The 25,190-nt window shown below is 47.3% G+C and overlaps 4 protein-coding genes and 1 pseudogene across 5 annotated transcripts; 2 read left to right on the top strand and 3 right to left on the bottom strand.

Moving 5' to 3' along the window:
• Positions 1–6,939: 6,939 nt before the first annotated feature.
• Positions 6,940–7,320, bottom strand: LOC308534490 (histone H2B type 1-C/E/F/G/I; the record flags this gene model as incomplete). The annotated part of the gene is made up of 1 exon (XM_081113006.1): positions 6,940–7,320. The coding sequence occupies one exon, from the start codon at positions 7,318–7,320 to the stop codon at positions 6,940–6,942; it is 381 nt and encodes a 126-aa protein (XP_080969132.1).
• A 317-nt stretch (positions 7,321–7,637) lies between these two features.
• On the top strand, positions 7,638–8,024 carry LOC308534672 (histone H2A type 1-H-like; the record flags this gene model as incomplete). Its single annotated transcript, XM_081113240.1, has 1 exon — positions 7,638–8,024. One exon carries the CDS (start codon positions 7,638–7,640, stop codon positions 8,022–8,024), a length of 387 nt encoding a protein of 128 aa, XP_080969366.1.
• Positions 8,025–9,781: 1,757 nt separating this feature from the next.
• LOC308534386 (histone H3.1) lies at positions 9,782–11,180 on the bottom strand (the record flags this gene model as incomplete). Its single annotated transcript, XM_081112874.1, has 1 exon — positions 9,782–11,180. The coding sequence occupies one exon, from the start codon at positions 11,178–11,180 to the stop codon at positions 10,770–10,772; it is 411 nt and encodes a 136-aa protein (XP_080969000.1). The 3' UTR covers positions 9,782–10,769.
• A 1,191-nt stretch (positions 11,181–12,371) lies between these two features.
• On the bottom strand, positions 12,372–14,050 carry LOC308534363 (histone H2A type 1; the record flags this gene model as incomplete). The annotated part of the gene is made up of 1 exon (XM_081112849.1): positions 12,372–14,050. Exon 1 carries the CDS (start codon positions 12,762–12,764, stop codon positions 12,372–12,374), a length of 393 nt encoding a protein of 130 aa, XP_080968975.1. The 5' UTR covers positions 12,765–14,050.
• Positions 14,051–17,401: 3,351 nt separating this feature from the next.
• On the top strand, positions 17,402–24,117 carry LOC308534671 (putative olfactory receptor 2W6; annotated as a pseudogene). The gene is made up of 2 exons: positions 17,402–17,454; positions 23,215–24,117. The product of its transcript is annotated as a putative olfactory receptor 2W6 (transcript).
• Positions 24,118–25,190: the final 1,073 nt, after the last annotated feature.

The raw sequence follows: 25,190 nt of genomic DNA, 5'->3' as shown, positions 1-25,190 counted from the left end.
ACCCACAGCAGAGGCGGGGTTCCCGTAATGAGCCTTAACGAGTGATCAGCAGGGACCTGAGGCTGCATGGCGCTGGGCCAGGGCGGGGGACCTCAGGCTGCGTCCCCCGGCCAGTGGGGCTTGATGGGGGACCTGAGGCTGTGCCCCCCAACTGGTGGGGCTTGATGGGGGACCTGAGGCTGCGCCCCCTGCCTGGTGGGGGTTGATGGGGGGGCTGCCTGGGTCTGGATCTCGCAGAATTTCGAGGTGCACTCAGGTGGATGGGGACTTGACTCTGGGTCCTGCGGTGTGCCCCAGACTCTGATAGGAGGAAGATTTTCATATATATTTTACTAATTTTCTTTCATCTCTGACACTTCTATTATAAAGGGCAAATAGCAATATTAAAATATTTCCTCTAATGAATTCCCTTTTAATGTGTATGAAATTCGTGCACCAGGCCACTAGTAAATTTATAATTGTACCACTTTCAGCTTCGTGTGTTCCTCCTTCGGCGACCCTAACATATGTCTTTCCAGAAACTTTCCCAGTTTGTCACATTCCAGAACAACATTTACTACCTCCAAATTCATACAGCAGTGAATATTAAATTAAGGTTATTGTAATAAACTGTATTTATTATTAACTATATAAAATATATTTTATATATGTCATTACATATGTATATAACAGACATAGATATATAATTTATATCGAAACATAATAGTATTACTCTGTCATTTATGGTATGTTATTTTATTAAGGACTAGAGGCCCGTTGCACGAAGAGATTCATGCAACAGGCCTTCCCTTCTCCTGGCTGCAGGCACCAGTTCTCCTCCAGCACTCGGGACCCAGGCCTTCTCTCCAGCCCGAGCCTTCCGTCTTCACTCTGCCGCTTCATGCCTACGTATGCAAATTAACCGCCACCTTTGTTGGGTTAATTTGCATACTCTCCTGATTGGCTGGTGAGCATAGCAGAAGGGCGGTCAATCTACATGTTTGTCTATTATAGGTAAGATAGTTCAAACTTCAGTAATTTGAGTTCCACTTTCACAATATTTTTTTTTTCTGTATCTGGATATAATCTAAACTATTATTTACTTACGTTTTTTTCTTTAAATATACTCTTTATAAAACAGTATTTCAAAAGACAACTTTACATCACTACCTTACCTCTGACCATGAACAGAAAAGAAAATGACAATTGAAGAGTATTTTTTCTTTATTTCCATCACCACTTTGGATCAATATTTTTAAAAAATATTCAGCTCCAGGTACATGCTGTTTACTGTGGTGACACGGAGCTCGAGACAAGCTCTGGGTCATGAAGGTGAAAGAGGGCAGGGTGGGTGGGATCAGCAAATGCCAGTGGGGTACCCAGCTGACACTTTACCAGTTAGTTCATCAGAAAGATGGAAGGAGCAGAGAAGAGAGAATGATATTTGATTCTCAATTTCAATATTTTAACCACCAAAGTTCACATACTATTTACCATAATTTCCTGGGCTCCCCATGGCACTTTGTACAGATCTAGGAAAACGTTAGTTTAATTAATGTATTAAACTGAACCACTATTATATGCCTAACTCAGGAAATATAAAAATATATAACTCAAGAAGTTCACATTGTGGTAAAACATTTATAGTGATACTTTTATTTCTCAAACTTTTTTTAAAAAATACACTTTTATTGACTTCATAGAAGAAGGGAGAAAGAAATGGAAACATCAATGATAAGAGAGAGTCATTGATCAGCTGCCTCCTGTACGCCCTGGGGATTGAGCCCCAAACCAAGCATGTACCCTTGACCAGATTCAAATCTGGGACCCTTCAGTGCACAGGCCAACACTCTCTCCACTGAGCCAAACCAGCCAGGGCTATTTCTCAAACTTTTAAATCATTACTTAATCTGTGGAAAGAAAAAAAATCTATGTGATACATTTTTCATGGTATCTTTTATACATGTACCTTATCCAGGGATCAAGAACATGCTTGGAATCAGCGTTGTTACCGTAAGGAAACATTCAAACCTGTAAAAAAATTTTGTGTTTCTTTGAGCCAAACTGTCGACAATTGCCAGGAAGCAGAATCTCACCGCATTGAGACTATGCTCTGGAAAATGGTGGTTTTTCACCCATTTTTATACATTACAATCAAAGGAGGAAACATAAATGGGTTCATAAAATTCACTGGTGATAGATTAGGAAGGCACAGAAAGCAGTGCTGGAAAACCTCGGGATTCTTTTACACAATTAACATCATAACAATAACAATGAAGGAACCTGTGGTCATCCTGGTGCCCTGGGGCATTGGTTGTGCCCTGAGGATTCAGGAAGAAGGACGTTGGATGGGAAGGACAACAGACAGGCTTAGTTATGGTACAGACAGCTCCTGTCAGGGAAGAAGCCAGCCTGGGACTGCCCGCCATAAACTGCTTTCAGTGAGAGCGTTTCCCTTCAGACCGTCCTCTGTGGTGACTTCAGGTCTCTCGCCTTTGCAAGGCGCCACGCAGTCCTCCCCTGAGCTGGTCAGGCTAGCAGGTGACCCCTTTCGTCAGCAGTGTACGCCATCTTATAAAGTCCTAAAAAACTGGGGCCTTGTTATTGTCTCCATTTTGCTGAAGAATCACATGTTGGGGTCCAGCCCCAGCAGGTCCAGGGGTTCCCAAAGGTGTGGACGGAGTCAGCGCAAAAGGAATGACACGGAGACAGCGTTCAGGTGATCAGCATAGCCAGGTTCTCTCTTTATTCTCTCTTTACATCTGTATTTATACCATTTGATCCTATAAGCATGCCTCTATAGTCACATCATGGTATGTTTTTGGTCCTCCCTTAACCTCCTACAGTTCCTTGTTTCATGTCCATAGTTTCTTATCTGACCTTTGCCAAAAATCCTATCTCCATCTAGTTCGGTTGATTTTAATCCTATCCATTCTATTCCAAAGGTGTTATCTCCATTCCAAGGTCACTACTCTATTGTTCTGTTAAACTACAAGGAAGTAACTGAAGGAGATTATCCTAAGTAAAGATTATGTAGCTTAAGCGTGATTGTTCGTAGTTAAGGTGATTAATTACCCGCCTGGCACTCAGTTAGGGGGTTTTACTGATTTATTCCCTTCCTTAGTCCTGTTAATCCCTAAATCCAGGGAAAAATCCCCACCTGGGGAAACAACCTTTCTCAGGGAGGTGGGTCCTGGTTAAAACACATAGCACTAAGAGGGGGAACAAACATATGCCATATACACTAGGTCCCTTGAAACATATGCTGTGCAGATGTTTCTTCCCTGCAGTGACTGTGTCAAGCAGCAAGGGTGGACCGGCTTCCAGCAATCACAGGCTCACCCTGGCTGGCTGGGTGGCTCTTTTGGAGTGTTGTTTCTCTCTCTTCCTCCCTCCCTCCCTTTCTCTCTCTCTCTCTCTCTCTCTCTCTCTCTCTCTCTCTCTCTCTCTCTCTCCTCTCTCTCTCTCTCTCAAAAAAAAAAAAAAAAATCAATAAACATATCCTTGAGTGAAGATTAAAGAAAAAGAGAGAATCACAGGCTTGTTGAAGTATCCACAACACCCAGCTAGCAGGCATCAGTCTACTCAGGTGATAAAACTCAGGAAAAACTGTCCTTTAGAATCAGATTTCTCTCATCCGTTTCTATGCTTCAATCTCTTTCTCTCTGTTCTAGAAATTATTCTTTAGGTAAAAAATATTGACAAAAATTATTTGGAGCAAATCATGTGAATTATTGAAGCTGCCAGCTATAAATTCCAATGAAAACCAATAAAGTGACGTAAGTGCTGGTGTGTGAGGGCCCCGCTGTGTGAACCTTGTCTAGATGGGCCAAAATGCCCTCTGCATGTTCATCTCCTTCCTGCTGACTTTAGCCACCGTCCTCCATGGTCTTCTAGACATCGTCTTCGCTGCCCACAATTCCAGGTCACTCAAGCAGTCCCTGACACAAAACACACATTTATACGTTAGGTCTGATCAAATCATTGAATCGATACTCCCTCCCCTGCGAACTGACCTTTAGGCCACTTCACAATCGACGTTCCCTTTCGCTCAGGCCACAGTCCACTTGCTAAGACCTTTATTCTTCCCCTCCAGCCCTTCCTAGGATCCAGGGCCTCCCAGACAGTTTTCCGCCCAGAGGAAGCCGCCTAGAGTCCTATAAAACCTCTGACCCTCCATCCCCGGGTGCTGGCACCATTTTGGGACTCAGCCCGTCTGGTCTCCGTATGACCTAATCCACTTATCAGCCCGTACCACTTCGGCCTCCTGCGTTCTTCCTTCCGAGACTCTGACATATTCACATTCTCCAGGCCCGGGACGTTAGTGTTTAGGTATCTCAATGCCTCTAAATTCTGTTCCCATTTTCTCTCCTGGATATTATCTTCGGATTCCCTCATTCTACAAGACAAGACACTATCAGAATTGACTGTTTATTCTCTGCATCTGTGCACTAAAGGCCGAATCAAAGGCACCTGTGCTTTGAAAAGTAGTGATTTAAAAACCCCAAATGTATGGGGAACTTACTATCCACAAATATCTTGCGATGTGGAAGGAGAGAAGATACTTTTTTTTAAAAAGTATGATTTCTCTTATAACAGAATTGAGGGAAGGGTAGACACACATAAACAGTGGGGCCTTGACTTACGAGTTTAATTCGTTCCGAGACCGAGCTCGTTAACTCAAATTACTTTCTCAACTCAATGCAAAAAATTGGCTGAGAGACAGCTGGTATCTCAAAAAACTCGTTAGTCGGGACACTCGTAAGTCAAGGCCCCACTGTAGTTACAAAAGTACATAACAGTATAGACTAAATACACACACGTGCGTACAAACACATGCGTGGCCCTGCAGAGGGCTGCCATAGGTTCTATGAGAAGCTGAGTTAACAGCTGGAGAAGATGGGCTGCTGACTGAGCTAAAATCGTGCGTTTTCTGAATCTACATGTTCTTCCAGTGGCCTGTCGGTCTTTTTCTTCTACTCTCGAAGAGAAAGCCATACAGTCGAGAGATGTACCAGTAGGCGTGGGGTCCTCACAGGATTTCCTTATGATTACATAGATGATTCTTGGAACTTGTTTTATACAGCTTCTCTTTCTACCTCAGAGCTTTTCCTCATTCATTCCCTTGCCCTGCGTGGATCAGAGGTAGGCACTGCCTGCTATTTAAAAACATTTACTTATGGCCGAAACCGGTTTGGCTCAGTGGATAGAGCGTCGACCTGCGGACAGAAAGGTCCCAGGTTCGATTCCTGTCAAGGGCATGTACCTGGGTTGCAGGCACATCCCCAATAGGAGATGTGCAGGAGACAGCTGATCGGTGTTTCTAACTCTCTCTATCTCTCTCCCTTCCTCTCTGTAAGAAATCAATAAAATATATTAAAAAAAAAAATAAAAACATTTACTTATGAAACTACCTCTTAAAATTCTTTAAAAAAATTTTTTTAAAATCACACACATGTGCTTTAAGAGAAAGTTGGTCTTTCCCTAACCGGTTTGGCTCAGTGGATAGAGTGTCAGCCTGCGGACTCAAGGGTCCCAGGTTCGATTCCGGTCAAGGGCATGTACCTTGGTTGTGGGCACATTCCCAGTGGGGAGTGTGCAGGAGGCAGGTGAACGGTGTTTCTGACTCTCTATCCCTTTCCCTTCCGCTCTGTGAAGAATCAATAAAATACATTTTTTTAAAAAGAGAAATTTGGCTTTATTTTCAAGCTTTATAAAAAGGTACCACATATATATCAACCTTCTGAAATTTGTTTCTAAAATTCATTGAAGTGCTGTGTATTTCAATCCTTTTCTGTGCGATATGCTATCCCACTGTGTGAATGCACCCAAATAGACATATTGGCCATTAACATGTGGTTGCTTCTAGTATTTTGCCATTCAAAATAGCATTGCTCAGTTCTCACAGATCTCACTGCCAAGTGTGCAGAATACTCTCATGTAAACACCTGGGAGTGAACTGAATCACCAGGGGGCCCGTAATTGCATACAGGGCATTGTCAGAACGCTTCAGCAAATACATTCAGTGTGGAAGTCATTCCATGATGATCCTGGGAAAAGACCACACGTTTTAAACACCTATGCTGTCCCCAAGGGCTTACAATGGAGAGGTGGATTTTGACATGCTGGGTTGGGGGCAGGGAATGGCCCACTGCTCCCCTTCTTTTTTTTTTCTGCTCTACTTTCCAATCCTTAAAATTTTCTTCCTATTAGTAGAGAAAGAGTACATGCAAGTGAAGCAGAGAAAAAACATGGATTTGGTTTGACAGGAAGAGTAATTTCACTCAGAGAACTGAGGAAGTGGGTAAAATGGCGGTTCCTCTCACAAAGCCTCAAGGCCCACAGTTCTGCAATGAACCCTGCATCGTATTAAAGCAAGAATAGAATTGCACAGGGATGTCGTTCCTTCCAAACTTCCTGTACATCTGGATTGGCTGTTACTGCTGCCCTCTTTGACCTGACGGATGCGTGAGTATCTTCCTCCCTTTTGGCTTTCTAACTTCATACTTAGGAAACCAGCGCACAGGGGGAGCGCACGAGCGTCGTCCACCCGCCAAAGGGAAACAGACAGCCGGAACCTTCAGTGGGTGCGAAATGCCACGTTACCAAGGCACACACGGCAGGAATAGGACATTCAAACCTTACACAGAAGCCTGCAGCGGTTAACATGGTTGAGTGTGATTGGATTGTTTTACAATGAGCATTTTGTTTTTCTTTACTGCGCTTGTCTAAGAACCGGATACTTCTTGACATAAATCAATCTCAAAATGTAGAGGTGGCCTCAGCCTGTGCTGCATCGCAGTGAAAGTTCACAACTAGATCGCGGAAAAAAACCCCGCCAACTGCTTTACCGCGAATAACACTTACCCGGTATCAAGAGTGAGTCACAGTTCTTTTTAGAAGACTGAGCGGCTCTGAAAAGAGCCTTTGGGTCAGGAGTGAGGCCGCGTGCTCGCGCGTCTACTTGGAGCTGGTGTACTTGGTGACGGCCTTGGTGCCCTCGGACACGGCGTGCTTGGCCAGCTCGCCGGGCAGCAGCAGGCGCACGGCCGTCTGGATCTCGCGGGACGTGATGGTCGAGCGCTTGTTGTAATGCGCCAGGCGCGACGCCTCGCCCGCGATGCGCTCGAAGATGTCGTTGACGAACGAGTTCATGATGCCCATGGCCTTGGACGAGATGCCGGTGTCGGGGTGCACCTGCTTGAGCACCTTGTACACGTACACCGAGTAGCTCTCCTTGCGGCTGCGCTTGCGCTTCTTGCCGTCCTTCTTCTGCGCCTTGGTCACCGCCTTCTTGGAGCCCTTCTTCGGGGCGGGCGCGGACTTGGCGGGCTCGGGCATGGTCGGGAGCTCGGCGGAGGTGGTTGACGAGAGAAAAAGCGAGAGCCGAGCACGCTGTGTCCTATTTATATAGAACCTCGCATGCAAATAAGGTGATAAACCAGAGCCCTGTGTCTGTTGGCTCCGGAGAGCAAGCTCAAAACCTGGCTCTGCCCAATCAGAGCGCCAGAATCCCAAACTTGCACGTTCACTGGTTTAGAAGGAGCTGAAACCTGAACCAATGCCACACCTGCTTCTTCGCGCCACAAACGTTTATAAAAAGTGCCGCCCGCGCAGTTTCGCTTTTGCAGCCCCTTGCGGTGGAGTTTGTAGCCAGAATGTCCGGCCGCGGCAAGCAGGGCGGCAAGGCGCGCGCCAAGGCCAAGACGCGGTCCTCGCGGGCCGGGCTGCAGTTCCCCGTGGGCCGCGTGCACCGGCTGCTCCGCAAGGGCAACTACGCCGAGCGCGTCGGGGCGGGCGCGCCCGTGTACCTGGCGGCGGTGCTGGAGTACCTGACGGCCGAGATCCTGGAGCTGGCGGGCAACGCGGCGCGCGACAACAAGAAGACGCGCATCATCCCGCGCCACCTGCAGCTGGCCATCCGCAACGACGAGGAGCTCAACAAGCTGCTGGGCAAGGTGACCATCGCGCAGGGCGGCGTGCTGCCCAACATCCAGGCCGTGCTGCTGCCCAAGAAGACCGAGAGCCACCACAAGGCCACGTAAAGACCACGTTTGAAAACAAGTGAAAAAGGGCCTTTTCAGAGCCCCCCATGGTCACCGGAAGGCTAGCACGACGTAGTTGCATTTCCAATCACTCTCACCTCTCACCCATTCAGTGTAATTTCTTACCCAACACGAGGTGCCGTCCTTGCCTCAGCCTGGCCACATTTCAGAATTGGCTCTCGGCAGCTTTTGCAACCCAGACAAGTTGCCTTAATAGTTGTGCTCTTGACCGGCTAGAATTTCAACGCCATGCTGACTATCATCCCAAGATGTTCACCCAGGTCCATACTGGAAATTAGCTTAAGTGGCAGGTGTCAGCACATCCGAGCATCTCTTGAGGGGACATTAATAGGGGTGGTTTCCATAGACACCCATTGTGTGTCAGCAGGAAGGTGGCAAGTCTGGAACCTTTAATAAGTAATTGTCTTGAATTTGTAAAAGCACCTCACTAATTTATAAGACTACTGGGCCGTATATCTATTACCACAGGCATGCTAGATGTGCACATATAGTGCTAGGGGGCAGAAATACAATATTGGGGACCAGCTATAATTGTAAGAAATATTAACCCTGCTCTGTTAACCGTGATTGTTTTGTTCTGATTAAAGGCACAGTCTATCCTGGCTGGGGGTTGCACGTGGAACCTGGGAGCTCGCCTGGAAATGCAGCCTGTCCTCCCCATCAGGGAGCTGCCTGTTCTTATGGAAAGATTAACAACCTTGTTGCAGACCCCAGAACTGCCAGCCCTTTGAAGACCCCCAGCCTTTTTATACTTGGAGGCCTTTGCAAATCTCCAGCCTGCATTACCTGTACACTGCCCATTTGCCATACCCTTTTGTTTACTTCCCATGTAATCTTTGTCCTACCCAATATATGCAGCGGGCTTATGGTGGGGTGCAAAGCAGGTATTTGTGGGTGACCTGCTGCTCTCCCTGCTGTCGGCAGTATTGGAATAAATGCTCAGATATGATTCTGCCCTGTCTCTGCTGAACTGGCTGAAGCAGTGACAGGCAGCAAGGACCCATTGAGTTTCCGGTTACAATAGCAATGACCACTAGATGCTAAGAAGTGGATTCCAAGAGCAGTGATGGTGGACACCTACAGTTTGAAAAATACGAACCAACTTCTCTGAATAAAGCTGAGGCTGTTTTGAGAGTAGAGAGGTCAGACATTGTGGTGTGTTTCTCATGTCTATACCAGCATGGCGAAGTCCTGTTAGTCCTTGGAAAAGATTGGAACGTTTAGGCCACTTCCCTGTTTGCCATTTCAAGAAATGCAGGCCCAACGACTATTTCTTCTGTTTGTCGTTTTTGTAAATTATAATGCATTTATACTTTCAACAAATAATGTACTTCACCATTCGGTCCCACCAGTTAAGAATGTCAGTGAGACACTGCTTGTTCTAAAGGAGCTCAGTCTAAGGGGGAGGAACACTGAAGCACATGTAGCAGGAAAAGTAGACACGGGATACGAGGGGAACATAGGGAGGAGTCAGATCCGTAAGAAGCAACTCTGGGCCTAGGGCTAAAGGAATTAGAAATTGAAAGAAAGTACAGGAATTCCAGCACAGAATTAGCATCGCCAGACCCAGGGCTTGTGCTGTGTGCACACAACTGATTTGAAACTGGATATTGGCACTAAATTAAAGGTTAAAAGAGGTAGGAAAGAGCCAGGAGGGATCTGTAGGCGCTCCTTTTCTTTAAATACTTTTATTTACTAATGACTCCCAAATCCTTTTATTTTAATCTCTTCACATTTTGCACCCAGCCCCCACCATCAGTAAACCACCACGTTTCTCTACCTCTCCTGCAAAACTTGGCAAACCCAACTTCTGATTTTGATCATTTACTGGGTATTACGCAATATTTCAAGGTTTTAATTTGCATTATTTGATTACAGGTGATGTTTAACAGTTATTCGTATAATTGCTAGCCACTAAGCTGTATCCATTTTTAAAATAAGATTTTTTTTCCTTCAGAGTGAATAATAAACCACTACACTCAACGTTTCTAACACAGAGCTGTCATTCCTCCAAACCCTATTTTAGGCCACTTAGGCAAGTGAAAACCAGAATAACCCTAATTCAACTTTGTTTCCTACAGCCATTGGAGACTGAATGCCATCTTCTCCTTTCCTTCCCGGACTTGTTGAAAGGAACCTGCATGGCCTTATCCTCCAGTAGTTGAGGGCCTTTGGAAGAGAAACTTCTAGTAGAACTAGAGAGGGAGCATAAATTGCCTGTCCAAACCCTGAGAGGTATTTCCAGGTTCGACTCCCAGACCTGATTAGCATATTTGTGACTATCAGAAGTGGGTACGGGAGGTGCCAAGATCTATGCGCTGAACCCCTTGTTACGGGATGGGCTTAATTCCTTCCCTGTGGACAGGTTCCTTCACTTTAGCTCTTTCCTCGCGGATAACGAGGGTCCAAGCGGTGACTTGTCTTCGCGGACGCATAGGTGCCTTTGAAAGAGCTGGTGTTTAAAGCAACAGTTGGCTAAGCAACTTAGTTTCCCTAAATTAGCTACTGTACTGTAAACACTGAACGTGAGGCCTTGCCAATCTTGACACTCAATGGGCTGAGGAAAATGATACCCATAGTTCTGGAGGGGACGCCATTTCCATGAATTGTGCGCTGAACTTGCGTTTTTAACGCGTAAACTAGGAGTGCAACAGCCACTGTCAGTGATGCTGGAAGTGGCTCTGAAAAGAGCCTTTGGGTTCCAGGTTGCCGCCCGCCAAGAGCTCACGCCCTCTCGCCGCGGATGCGGCGCGCGAGCTGGATGTCCTTGGGCATGATGGTGACGCGCTTGGCGTGGATGGCGCACAGGTTGGTGTCCTCGAACAGCCCCACCAGGTAGGCCTCGCACGCCTCCTGCAGCGCCATGACGGCCGAGCTCTGGAAGCGCAGGTCGGTCTTGAAGTCCTGCGCGATCTCGCGCACCAGGCGCTGGAAGGGCAGCTTGCGGATCAGCAGCTCCGTGGACTTCTGGTAGCGGCGGATCTCGCGCAGGGCCACGGTGCCGGGCCGGTAGCGGTGCGGCTTCTTCACGCCGCCCGTGGCCGGCGCGCTCTTGCGGGCGGCCTTGGTGGCCAGCTGCTTGCGGGGCGCCTTCCCGCCCGTCGACTTGCGCGCCGTCTGCTTGGTCCGAGCCATTTCCAACACAAACAAGCAGAGAACTGCTGCAGGAATGGCGGCAGCGCCGGCTCGCAACCGGTATATATAAGGCAAGTGCCGCTGTGATTGGAGGAGGCGCCTGCCCATCAAGGCCCGCAGTGACGTGATTGGAAGCCGCGTCCGCTTTTTGATCCCGGAGCCTCGGGGCGTTTGGATCAGAAATTAACTTCTTCCTCCCAGCCACCCTTTCAGCAGAGGCTGTTTCCTACCCTTTCTCGTCGCTCGGTCTGTACGCATTTTCTTTACAATGTCCTCTGTCTTTGCTCCGCAGAATTTCATGTAAATATCTTGTTCGCGGAATAAAAATTTTAAATTTTGACGCCGGAAACTGGCTTCCCTTTGATCTTTTTGAAAAAAGCGCGCGCTACGTGGGATTGGCCAAGGGACTTTTCAGTCTCATGCAGGTTTAGGAAAGAGGATTTCCCGTCGGTTTCTTCATTTCTCTATTTAAACTCAGAGATTTTAAAATGTTCTGTAGGCCTTTTCTAAATGTCTGTTGAACTCCATTTCACATTTGATATTATAGCTCGGTTGACATTGGCCTTTCCCTACCACGTTCGTAGGCAGCATTCCACTACGTTTAACCATTTGAAGTGAGACTTGTGTAAAAGGGGTTAAGAGAACACATCCTCAAACGAGTAAGTGGAGAGAAAGATGACGGTGCCAGTCACGCTGGGCCCCGGCAGGGAAGCTCCGCGGAAGGGACGCGACCCCGGGGCGGGCAGCGTTGCTTTCCTATTAACCCTCTAGGTCCCCCTAGGCTAGGAGGTGGGCGTTAGCGAAGATGTGAGCCATTAAGATGCAAAACCACACCAACAAGAGACAGGAGTGGTTTCATCGCCCTGCGGGCCGCTAACTCTATTTGCATTTAGTCACCTTCCACCCGGCGTGTTCCGGTCGTGTTTTGTCCTGGTCTGAGCCCGAGGGCCTGCAGCTTTCATGCGTTCATTACCGGGTGCAGAGTCTCTATCCCTTAGTGGCCGCACTGTCGCTAGCTTTGTGTTCACTGCAGCTCCTTTCCCGTCTACAGGGTGTCTACAGTGACGCCCCCTGGTGGGTGGGAGGGAGCATTCTCAAGTAGCTGCTCCTCCATGGCAACCGCAAGCTCTTTAGTGAAAGCGTGGGTGGCTCTGAAAAGAGCCTTTGGTTTCGGATGTGGCGACTTGCTCCTCACTTGCCCTTGGCCTTGTGGTGGCTCTCGGTCTTCTTGGGCAGCAGCACGGCCTGGATGTTGGGCAGCACGCCGCCCTGCGCGATGGTCACCTTGCCCAGCAGCTTGTTGAGCTCCTCGTCGTTGCGGATGGCCAGCTGCAGGTGGCGCGGGATGATGCGCGTCTTCTTGTTGTCGCGCGCCGCGTTGCCCGCCAGCTCCAGGATCTCGGCCGTCAGGTACTCCAGCACCGCCGCCAGGTACACGGGCGCGCCCGCCCCGACGCGCTCGGCGTAGTTGCCCTTGCGGAGCAGCCGGTGCACGCGGCCCACGGGGAACTGCAGCCCGGCCCGCGAGGACCGCGTCTTGGCCTTGGCGCGCGCCTTGCCGCCCTGCTTGCCGCGTCCCGACATGATGGACAGGAAACCTCCGCTCAGACCTTGATCTGAGCCGAGTCTCCCGCAGCTGCCCTCTTTATAGTCGCGCCGGGGCGCGAACGTGAGTCTGTGCCATTGGCGGCAAGTTACAGCCCTTTCTCTTCAACCAATGGGATCCTGGTTCTGAAACACACCCGTTGTCAGTGGACAGCATCCCGGTGACGTTTCCGGGACTCACCACCAGTCCGACACGCCTGTCCTCCGCCACCAGCCCCGTCTCTGTCCCGAATGTGCTTTCATTTTTGTTTCACGCTGTGACTGACCACCGTCACTGCCCTTCGCCAGCACAGCCACGCTTTCCTGTTGGCGGCTCCGTGTTCCTTACAACAGCTGTTACCTGAGGAACGTTCAGGCCGGTAAAGAATGTGAGTTCATTTGAGCCAAACTGTCCACCATTGCCGAGAGCAGGATCTCAACGAATTAAGACAATGCACTGGAGAATGGTGGTTTTTCACCTATTTTTATAAGTTACCATCAGGTGGGTTACAGGAAATCCATTGGTGATAGATCTGGGAGGTGGGAGAAAGAAAAGTAGGGAAACCTCGGTGATTGGATAAAAAGTAAAATGATAGACATGTTTCCTTCACACACACACAGATGAGTACAGGATAGTTAACAGGCAACAATTAACAGATAACAACAAAGAGGGAATGGTCTCTGCTCTGGTGCCATTGGTTGCACCCTGAGGGTCGGGAAAAAGGGAAGTTGCAAGTTACCCTGACATGTCACAGGTATGTTATCTTAGATGCAAAAAGACAACATGCTCAGTAAAGATCAAAGTTGGTCTTTGTCAAGGAAGATACTGGCCTAGGACATGCCTACCTACTATAAACTGTTTTTTAATTAAAAGGTTTTCATTTCAGAACATCCTTTGTGGTTACTTTAGGTCTCTGAGTTTGCAAGGCTGTCAGGCAGGCCTTCCCGGAGTAGTCAGGTTAGCATGTGGCCCCTTTTCGTCCACACACCATTAGTATATATTTTAGCAATAACCAGGATGCCATGAAAATTGAGATAAGTATCAAACTGTTTATAGTATCGATGAAAACCAATCATTCATCACAAAACCACCAGGAGTATATACCCAGTGCTACCACATTCTTTGTCCCTTTGTCTTGTCCATCGTTGGTACCTGAATTATATGACTTTAAACGGCACTGCAACAGATAGGGAGCATATTTTGTGCAATATTGCCGGCTGGCTGGCTGCTGCAGCCCAATTGTCCTGTAAGTAAATGATCTGCAATAAATTCTGTGGAGTTGCCTGCTCTGATCTTGTGAAGATGCCTTCTCATTACAGTGGCCATTACACTCTTGCCCTTCATCAGACACCAGTGCTAATGAAAGGCAATGGCTCTGGCTGAGGAGTATGGAACGGTGGGCAGGGGGCGGGTGGCGGGGTGGGGGGGGGGGATAAGGGGGGAGGTAAGCCAGTCGCAGTCCCGTTTTCCTGCTCCCAGCCTCATCAGCAGGCACTCGGTCTCTGCCGGAGGGACATGCCCGCACAAGGAGTTTCTGGGCCTCTGGGGTGGGTGGGTGAATTCTGAAGCTTGGAGATCTCTAAGGTCACACCAAACCTCCAAATGAAGTCTGTAATGGGAGGCTGATACTTTGAGGAATCCTGGCTGCCACGATGCCCTGTCATTCGCCACACTGTCTTATCTTCCCAGTCTTTGCTCCTCGACTAAAAGTTATCCCGAAGTCCCTTCCCACAGAAATGATCTTCGCATGGGTCACCTGTAGCAATTGCTAACGATGTGACATATGACATAGCTTTGATTCAATCTTGAGAAATGCAGTGCAGTAAGTCCTCCTTATCCCAGAGGTATTATAATTGCCAATTCAGCAGAGACGGGGCTGAATCCTATATGAGCATTTATTCCAATATTTCCGGCAGTGTGGAAGAGCAACAGGACATCCACAAAAATCTGCTCTCCCCCCCACCCCCCTCCTCCCATAAGCCAGCTCTCTATATTGGGCAGAAGAACAAAGATGACATGGGAACGTAGGAATTACAGGCATGGGGATGTGGGCACGGGATACTCATTGCAGGTTACAAGCCATGAGGGCTGGTGGAGGGGGGCGGGGGCGGGAGGAGGTCACAGAGGGCAGGCACCTCCAGGTGCCCCAGGACCAGATCACAGGCAATAAACTCGGGTTGTAAAGAGCAGGTGCCTCTGGGACTAGATGGTCTCAGCCACAGGCTGCCAATCTTTCCATAATGATAGGCAGCTCTCGGGACAGGAGGATGGCCTGCATGCCGCTGTGAGCGCCCATGTTCCAGGGCGTACACTCCCAGGGAAATGAAAATGTGCCTTCTGTAATCAGAAAAGAACAATCATGGTTAAAGAGTATGATTACTGGTAATATTTCTTAGCTAGTGTCTAATATTCTATTTCTGCCCCTAATAGTGGCAAGACCTCCATCAGATGCCTGAAACCATGGATAGCACCAAACCTTACACGTGCCGGTTTTTTCCTATACACACATGTAATGAAGTTTAACTTATAAATTAGGCAAGTGAGAGATTAGCAACAATAATACTGAAACAGAACAATTATAACAACATACTACAAAGAACGGTGTGTGAATGCTGTCACTCGTTTCAGGGCGTCCCTTCCCGTAGGCTCAGGGCTTTCAGGTGCAAAACACGGGGCCGATCAGAGCAGTTTCCGGCCCGTGCCTTCCTGCACACGGATGCCACTTTCCGCTTCGCTGAGCACTGACCACACCCTGTGGCTGTAACTTTTGCCGTTTGAGGTGCAACAGCAAAGTAGCACAACTTTCTTTTTCTTCACAATTTTACAGACAGAAGATTTATTCTTTTTATATATATATATTTTTTTTTTTATTGAGTTTTTACAGAGAGGAAGGGAGAGAGCTAGAGAGTTAGAAACATCGATGAGAGAGAAACATTGATCAGCCGCCTCCTGCACATCTCCCACTGGGGATGTGCCCGCAACCCAGGTACATGCCCTTGACCGGAACCGAACCTGGGACCCTTCAGTCCACAGGCCGACGCTTTATCCACTGAGCCAAACCGGTTTCGGCAAGAAGATTTATTCTTACTGTCGATCTTAGCAACTTCAGCATACAATTTTTGCCCCCTTTCCTTATTAAGTCAAGAACTTTCACCTTTCCACTCAAAGGAAGCACTTTACAGCATCTGTTGGACATATCTGAATTGCCAGCATCACTACTCTTTCTATTTGGAGCCATTGTTAAGTAAAAGAAGAGTTCTTAAACACATGCTCTGTGATACTGGTAGCCTAGATGGTTACAAGTTAACAGTTGAAGAATACTTTAATTTTATGTGTGAAAAATACTTTAATTTTATGTGTGCTTTTGTCTTTAACTATAAAGGAGGTTTATATTTAATATGTTCTAATGTTAAACAGTGGATCAATTCTGTGTTGTCATTTTTGTACTCTTCTGTGGGTTTTTTTTTTTTTAATTAAAGGAAAAAGGTGAAGACTAATGCCGTATCCTGGTGTTGGATGTGTTAGAAATTGCAGTTTCTAACATACAGTATTTACCAAATCACCAGCGACTAAGATGTGTCAGCCCGTGTTCTAGATGTTATAGTAACCACAGTGTGAAAACAGACAAAATCTCTGTTCTTGTAAACTTACATCCTTTCAGGGGAGAAAATACTAAATATTCATTTAGTATTCAAATAAAATATACAATCTACTACACCGTGGTAAGTGCTGAGGAGCAAAGATTTGAGATTGTTGGGAGATTTGTGATGTCAAATATTCCCAACTCCCTTTAACGGAATCTCTGAAATGGAAAATATCTATATCTATCTATCTAAGATATATATATATTCCTTTCAAACTCTAAACTGACATTCTTGTTTACAGTATGGTGGTAGGCAGAGATGGACATCCCTCAGCTGATGGGTTAGTGTTCTCTGCTCTCAGAGAGGGTACATATGACATTTCCTCAATTAGAACCTTTTCATTGTGTTATTTATTTTGCATGTGAAAGAAAATTCAAGTTAATAATCCAGTAAGTCCAGTCTACAAATACATGGATTTGAAAGCAAAACATCAAAATAAAAGTATAAACTTTTAAGAAAGAAGCTTTATGTCATGTAGAAAAACGTGTGGTGTATTTTATTTATTTTTTGTCTCAGAGGTTCCCTGCAGTTACCCAGGATTCCGTCAGCTAGACACACCTCCGCAGGCGTGGGGGGCAGGCGTGGGGGGCGGGGGAGGAGAAGACATCCCCAGGGAAGGTTGTATAGGATGACTCTCCAAATGCCGCCTCCGACAGTTTTGGAAAAGTAACTAGCAGAGGATGGTTTCGATCCATCGACCTCTGGGTTATGGGCCCAGCACGCTTCCGCTGCGCCACTCTGCTCCATGCGGGGCAGCTGCTGAATTAAAACCATTCCTTCATTCTACTTCCCTTTAAAAGTTTGTACATTAAAAATGATTTTTCTTCAAAGACTTTTTATTGATTTTAGTCCGTCTTAGAACAGAACAATGAGTCCGGAATACATTGAGTCCCAATATTCTGAGGGCAAAAACTTCGATGTTTCTGTGAGGAAAGAGCTGGTTTCCAGCCCGCCCCTCGCCTAGCACGAACAACTCCAGTCCTTTAGTCAGGATGTGCAAGGAGGCCAAAATTCGAGTGTGGAAAGTCCCCGGCCTTCGAACTGGGTATTTCAACCTGATTGGAAGGATTAAAAAAAAAAAAAAAAAAAAAAAAAGTCCAAGTGCATTGGCCGGGAATCGAACCCGGGCCTCCCGCGTGGCAGGCGAGAATTCTACCACTGAACCACCAATGCCCACGTGCTGAAACCATTGCCTGGCGCCAAGAAGGTATTTTTTTCCTGCTATTTTGCCGAACTATTAGTTCATTTCCTTTAAAAAAAAAAAAAACATGTTTAGATGGCGTTTCGCTCTTATTGAGTAGGACCTAGCTTCGATTCCTTTCTCCTGGCAAAGAAGAGGTAGTGACTTTGGCGTGACGTTTCTTTACCAGTTCCCCTGCCAGGCCGGGAAGAAACATCTGCACTCGCTTTGGCATTGGAGTTCAGGTTGGGGCCACGGAGGGCTCACAGCTCCGGTAGTTCTGGGATTCGTGTTTGGAACAGCAGGAACAGCTCAAAATGGCCCCATTCTGGTCACACGACGCTGAGACAACAGAACAAAACTGCAAGTCATGAGGCGCTAAGAGGGGAGAACTTCTCGGCCTGCCCCCCGTGGAACCAAGACCCAGGGCCTGACCGGACCTTGAACCTGGAGCCCTTCAGAGGGGGATCCGCTGTCCAGGAAGACCTGGTGCTGACGCCCCCTTACTCCAACGTCCTCCAGTTAAACCTGCGGGCCTGGCTTCCACTTGCCTGTCTCCCCTGAACGTTCACACCCGCCCTGGACCCCGGACCCTGGGTGGGGTGGGCTGTTGAGCAAGAACTTCCCGCACACCTGCCTTAGTCTCTGAACATAAAGCGACTCTCATTCTCCACTGCAATTCTCGGTGTGCAGTGTTCGGCTCTGCCAATGCCGGGGGATGAACTCTTTGTTTGGTAACATAACCCCCCGCCCCTCCTCCCCGCCCCTGCCCCAGCACACACACTGTATTTGATTTTTTAAATCTTTATTGTTGAAAGTATTACATAGATCCTCCTTTTCCCCCATTAGCCTCTTCCAGGCCGTTCCCATCCTCCCCCCAGTCCCTCACCACCCATTGTCGGTGTCCCGGGGATATGCATATATGCACAAAAGTTCCTTAGTGGATCTCTTCCCATCCACCCTCCCCTGCCTTCCCTCTGAGGTCTAACAGTCTGTTCCGTGCTTCTATGGCTCTGGGTCTATTTTTGATCATCCGCTTATTTGTTCATTAGATTCCAATATGAGTGGGATCATGTGATACTTATCTTTCTCTGACCCGCTTATTCCACTCAGCATAATACTCTCCAGGTCCCTCCATGCTGTTGCAGATGGTAAGAGTTCTTTCTTTTTTATTGCTGGTAACATAATTCTTCATGTGGGCCTCACCACAACCTTGAAACACAAGTATTACTTCCATTTGTTTTTCAGACTAAAAAAAGTCACTAATGTTAAGTAACTTGACTTGGATCATTGGGTTCTAAGTAGTGAGCCCTGGTGCTTCTCTTTGGAATGACTAACTTCATTTCTCTTTTAGACTCTGGTTTCCCATTCAAACTATTCCTTTTTTCAGGGTTAACTTCTGAGTTTGTGTGTGTGTGTGATTGTATTTGTAGTTAACGCACGCGTTCAGGCCAGTCGTATGAACCAGCATTCGCTAGGTGATCAATTGATACATATACATATAGTGATTTGATCTTACATTGTAAACAGTTTTCTTTCAATTGGTGAGCCCCTGTAACTTCAAATCACAAAGTACTTACAAAAATCACACTTTCCGATAAATGGTATGATACTAAGGTAAGTTAAATGTTAATATGCACGTGTACATAACTGAATCCAGTCTAGAGAGTATGCACCTGGGAAAGACAGAACTGCTTCAATTTCATGTAGTTTGTTTTACACTGTTGCAGATTAGCTGCCAGGCAGTGCCGGAGAATTAATCAGCTGGGCACTCAGAGAAAATTCAGAAAAGTTGCCTTTATTGCAGATTGCACTAGTGCCATGACTCAGAGGAGTCAGTCTGCAAACCCTGAGTGATGAATATGGAGGAAGCTTTCCCTTTATGCCCTTTGGTTTCTTTGTCCCCCAAATATGGCAGGCTTCCGGACCTTTCACGGGCTTTGGGAAAAGCCCCGTGTTGGGATGGGGGACGTGAGATTACACCCAAAGACCTGGCCTGGCTCCAGTGCTGATAAGCCCTCTGGGGGTTGTGTGTGGCTCCTGGTCTATGGCCTCTGTAAAATGGGATATTCTGGGAAACAGGTTCTGCAAGACAGGACAGGCATCAAAGGAGTTAATTATCGGCCAGCAAGAGTGTATGTTAGAAGGCAGCTTCCTGGCACAGACTCAGATTGCTAGCCCCCCACCACCACCAAAAAAAAAATGCCTTATTTTCCCTTCATTATTCCGTACACAGGGAAAAACATACATCACATCAACATGTTTTCTTTTTTCTCTGAACCTAACTTTGTGATGCTGTTAATTGGCTTTTTACATATTTTGATTCCATTAAGGTATTTTTACATAAATCCTGAATATTTTTTTTAGACCCTGAAAATGGATACATCAAACACTGAATCAAGCTCTGGAAGCTCATTGCCAACACGTGTGTGCTGAGGAATGCGTTGGAAATTGAGGGATCCAGATTAAGAAGCCCTGTTGTCCGATGTAATAATCCACCGACATATGATCGTAACAGCCGCGACTTAAAAAAAAAAAAAAAAAAAAAAAAGGCAGGTCACTAGCACAGATTCACATGTTGATGTGATGTATGTTTTTCCCTGTGTACGGTACAATGTAGGGGAAAATAAGACTTTTTTTGGTGGGGGGTTGGGGGGGGGCGGCTAGCAATCTGAATCTGTGCGAGGAAGCTGCCTCCTATTTTAATAAAATGTTATGGAGATGGTAGAATGGTAAACGAATAAGCTGCCATCGCCAGTATTAAAAACAATATGGCAAAGTCCATTCTTTATCAGTATAAGAAGAATGGTTGTTGATATAAAAAAAACGTGGAGGTAAGAGCATTAGCAAGTTAAAACACCTTGATATTAAACGAAATCGAGCAGATAATTGAAGAAAATCCGTGCATAACCTTAAAAGGAATCATGACAGGATTCTCGAATCTGAACACGTGGAACCATTATAAGGGAAATTATAAGTAAATAAGTATTTCTGACGTTAAAAAGTGTTTTGTTTATTACTATATACATGCAATAAAATATTTAATTTTAACAACAACTTTGCATAAGATTTATTTTTGTTACAAAGCTTTTGAAATTATTTTAGTGGAAAAATTTGCTTTGCAAAGGGTGAATTGAATTTCATTTGCAAAAGGTGAATTTGCTTTGCAAAGGGTGAATTTGAAGTGAAAACCTGTAGAGAACATGCTTTCGAAATGCACTTCTTTCTGCCTTGTTCCCCAGGACTGTAGCACAGTGAAGTGATCTGAAGGAGCACCGGCATCCTACTGTTTTTTTGTTTTGTTTTTGGCTTCCTTACAAACCAAAACCTGCTCCTTTATTCTAGTGACAGCTAAAGTCATCTGTCAGTCAGATACACAGTAACTTTCTTGAGATAATCGTAATAATTTTACACCAAATTTGGCAAATTGAAATAAGATTATTTTAACATTTTGGACTCTTTTGCTTTTGTACTAATTTTAAAAGTCAATTCTTCATTTTCTTACCCTCCTCTTGACACATCTGTCTTAAATAGAAACTATTCAAGTTAAACTTTATTATTATGGAACTTAAAATTGCAGAGGAAACTCATCTGAGTAAGTAAAATGGTGAAGGACTGTGATCAGCCCTCTCTGCCCTGTCGGCCCCAAGCAGGGGGCAGAGGACACGGGTCCCAGAGGAGACCACACAAGCAGGTCCTCCCACGTACCCCATCGATTCCGGGCTCTTCTGAAGGCAAAGAGTGAGGTGGCCACTTTCTGAGCCTTAATGCTCAGTACTGACTCCTGGTCTTGATGAGACCCAGTGAGAAGGGCTCCTCTCTCTCTCTCTCTCTCTCTCTCTCTCCCTGGGGTTGGGTGACTTTTCTGAAGTGGAGAATGCTTTCCTATAAAGACAAAAAAGAAAGAAGTAAAACTATTGCCAGAGCTCAATCCCAATGGAACTAACAGTCAGTGTTGTGTTAAGAGTCTTTCTCCCCTCGTGTTTACATTTATCCTCACAAAGAACTCCGCTTCCAGGAAAACTACATGGGTTATTTTATGCATGTGTCTCTTATGAACCCATAGAAATGAAAGATTTTTTTAGCCTTTGACACTTCATTTTTAATATATATATATATATATATATATTTTACTGATTTCATAGAGGAAGAGAGAGAAACATCAATGATGAGAGAGAATCATTGATCAGCTGCCTCCTGCATGCCCCTTACTGGGGATTGCACACCCCACACTGGGGATTGCACACCCCACACTGGGGATTGCACACCCCATACTGGGGATTGCACACCCCACACTGGGGATTGCACACCCCACACTGGGGATTGCACACCCCACACTGGGGATTGCACACCCCATACTGGGGATTGCACACCCCACACTGAGGATTGCACACCCCACACTGGGGATTGCACACCCCATACTGGGGATTGCACACCTCACACTGGGGATGGAGCCCGCAACCCGGGTATGTGGCCTGACTGGGTATCAAGCTGTGATCTCCTAGTTCATAGGTTGATGCTCAACCACTGAGCCACGCTGGCCAGGCTCTTTATGACACTTCACACGTTTAATGACTGGGCAGTGTTTCTATGTCTGGGGGGAATTTGTTGTGTAATGTAAGTTATCCAGGGGCACAGTTTCATTCTGATAGTTTTGCATATTTTCCCAAGCAGTTACTAAGAAGTAATAGAGTTGCGATGCTTAGTAAAAGGGAATGTATTCCATCTCTCAGGTGATTAGGGCACAAAATAGGGTTCCACTGCTCTAGGAATGCTTCAGTAATCAAGTCAGGTTGTGGCATGTGTTCTCAACAAGAGTTCTAACAAGGCTTTGCACCTCAGAACGGACGCTTATCGGAAATTACAGGATTGTCCAAGTCCTCACTCCAGAGGCTGCAGCAGCGCCCCCCAGTGCAACGGACGCATGTGACACTATCTCGGGGATGGACCATCCAGTGATTACATAACTGTTGGCCAACACTCGCAACGAAGCCAGCATCCCAGCATTGTAGAGTGGAAATTATGTATACCAGTCTATGTTTAAGAAAAAACAAATATGTATATACAAACGGCCTGGGAGGGCAGACACCACACTAATGACAGTGAATGTTTCTGGGGTAGGAAACTGAGTCAGGGACAGGGACTTTCTTTAAATCTGCAACATTTTATTTCTTTAAAAATGGCTGGAAGTATGACCATAATGAATAACTATTAATTCTGAAGAGTGGAGTATATGTATACCTTTCCTACTAGTCTTGTAAGTTTGCATATGTTTAAAATATCTAACTCCCCCCCCCCCCCAATAAGCCACGGAGGCCAGAGTAACCCAGAACCCTCCTCGTGGGAGTTCAAAGTCCAGTGTTAACACTGAACAGCCCAGCTGCTGAGAGCCAATATTCAACATCCTCTCTGGTGACACAGATCAGAATTAGTATTTTACTCTTAAGGTTTTTCCAGTTCTGTAGATTCCACTTACCTTTTAATCCATGTTTTTGATAAGAACTCTATTGAGTTCAAAATCTCTCTCCAGCTTTCTCATAGAATGAGTGATATGTAATCACCATCTTTACTACTTGATCAAACCTACGTTAAAGGGCATGATAGGTCTAATGGCCCACAATTCAGCTCTAGTCTATGGTTAAAACAACAACATGGCTTCTCGGACCGCCCCCGCCTGGAGCGGGTCCTCTTCGTGGTCGTCCTCGCGTTGTACCTGCTGGCGCTTCTCGGCAACGTGACCATCATGGCGCTGTGGGCGCGGGACCCCCGGCTGCGCGCCCCCATGCACTCTTCCTGGCCAGCCTCTCCTTCCTGGGCCTGAGCTCACCCCCGGCCCCGTCCCGCAGACGCTCCGCCACCTGCGCGGCCCCGACAAGACCCTCAGCTCCCGGGGCAGCCCTTCTTCGTCCCGGCGCCGGGCGGCGTGGAGTGCGTCCTCCTGGCCGTCACGGCCTCCGACCGCCCGCGGCCGGGTGCCAGCCGCTGCGCTACGCCGTCCTCCTGCGCCCGCGCGGCTCCGGGAGCTGGCGGCCCGGCCTGGCTGAGCGGCCTCGGCACCTCTCTCGTCATGGCGCCGCAGACCCTGACGCTGCCCGCTGCGGGCGCCGGCGGGCGGACCACGTTCTCTGCGAGACGCCGGCCCTGATCGGCATGGCCTGCGTGGACACCATGGCCTGGAGGCGCTGGCGTTCGCGCTGGCCGTCTTCGTCATCCTGGCCCCGCTCGCCCTCCTCCTCGTCTCCTGCGGGCACATCGCGCGCGCCGTGCGCAGGACCCGGTCTGCGGCGGGAGGCAGAAAGCCTGGCACACCCGCAGCGCCCACCTGACCGTGGTCTCGCTCTTCTGCGGCGCCGTCATCTGCATGTACCTCCAGCCGGCCAACACGTCCTCCCCGGACCCGGGGAAGTTCCTGACTCTTTTCTACACCATCGCCACCCCCAGTGTGAACCCCTCATCTACACGCTGAGGATCAGAGATGTCAAGGAGGCCATGGAGAGGGTGCTCGGGAAGCGGGGTGCAGACACATAGTCGAAAGTGGCCCCGTGTGGGTTCTTTGCTGGCGAGCCTCCGTGCCTGCTGCTAGGCCGAGCGCATCACCTGCGACCACACACTGCTGGTTAGGAGCACATGACGGCTGAGAGGCACCTAATGGGACGGGAGGCAGTGGGCCAGCTGGGCGGAGACAAGGCAATGTTCCTAAGCTGACAATCACTTGCGTTCCTCTCGGGTCCCTCGACGTCAGCCTTCCTCGCTGGGAACGCTCCCATCCGGACCCAGCCGTGCGCTCTGCTTGCAGAAATGCCTGGTGCCGTGAATGCAGAGCCCGGCCTGCGGGGCCTATGCCAGCTGGTACTGGCCAGTCCTCACGGTATCTGAAAAGAAAGCACTTAGAAGCAGGGAAGTACTTATTCTCTCTAGAAAGTTCAGTTTTATTTTTTTAATAAGTGCCAAATGCCTCAAGAAGAGGCAAAACAAATTGTTCAATTATCTATCACTCAGTGCCCCCAACACCACAGCCCAGATCCCTCGTGTGGGTCATGCATACTTGGAATCATTTATGTAGCTGACTTTTATGATATGTATGTTTGACTTTCTGAGGCAATAGAGAATAAAGAAGAAAGGATGCCAGTCAATGAAGGAAAAATACCACATGATCTCACTCATTCATGGATAATAGAGACCATTATAAACTTTTGAACAATAATAGATACAGAGGCAGAGCTGCCTCAAACAGATTGTCAAACTGCAGCGGGAAGGCTGGGGAGGGTTGGGGGGCAGGAGGGAGGGGGGTAAGAGATCAACCAAAGGACTTGCATGCATGCATATGAGCATAACCAATGGACATAAGACACTGGGGGATAGGGGAGGCCAGGGGATTGTCAAGGGCGGGGGGAAAAAAGGACACATATGTAAAACCCTTTGTAAGACTGTAAGCAATAAAAAAATAAATAAATAAAATAAAAAAAAGAAAAGAAAAGAGCATGGAGACACACAAAAGCAGCAGCAGAAGAAGAAGAAGAAGAAGAAGAAGAAGAAGAAGAAGAAGAAGAAAGGATGCAAAGAAAGCCCATAAGGTATTTGCTTCAAATAAAAGGAAAACT

This window comes from Myotis nattereri (genome assembly GCF_964212035.1).
Source record: "Myotis nattereri genome assembly, chromosome: 18".
Taxonomy (NCBI): Eukaryota; Metazoa; Chordata; class Mammalia; order Chiroptera; family Vespertilionidae; genus Myotis; species Myotis nattereri.
Note: the sequence above shows the minus strand (reverse complement) of the source record. Positions and strands in the feature narration are given on the sequence as shown.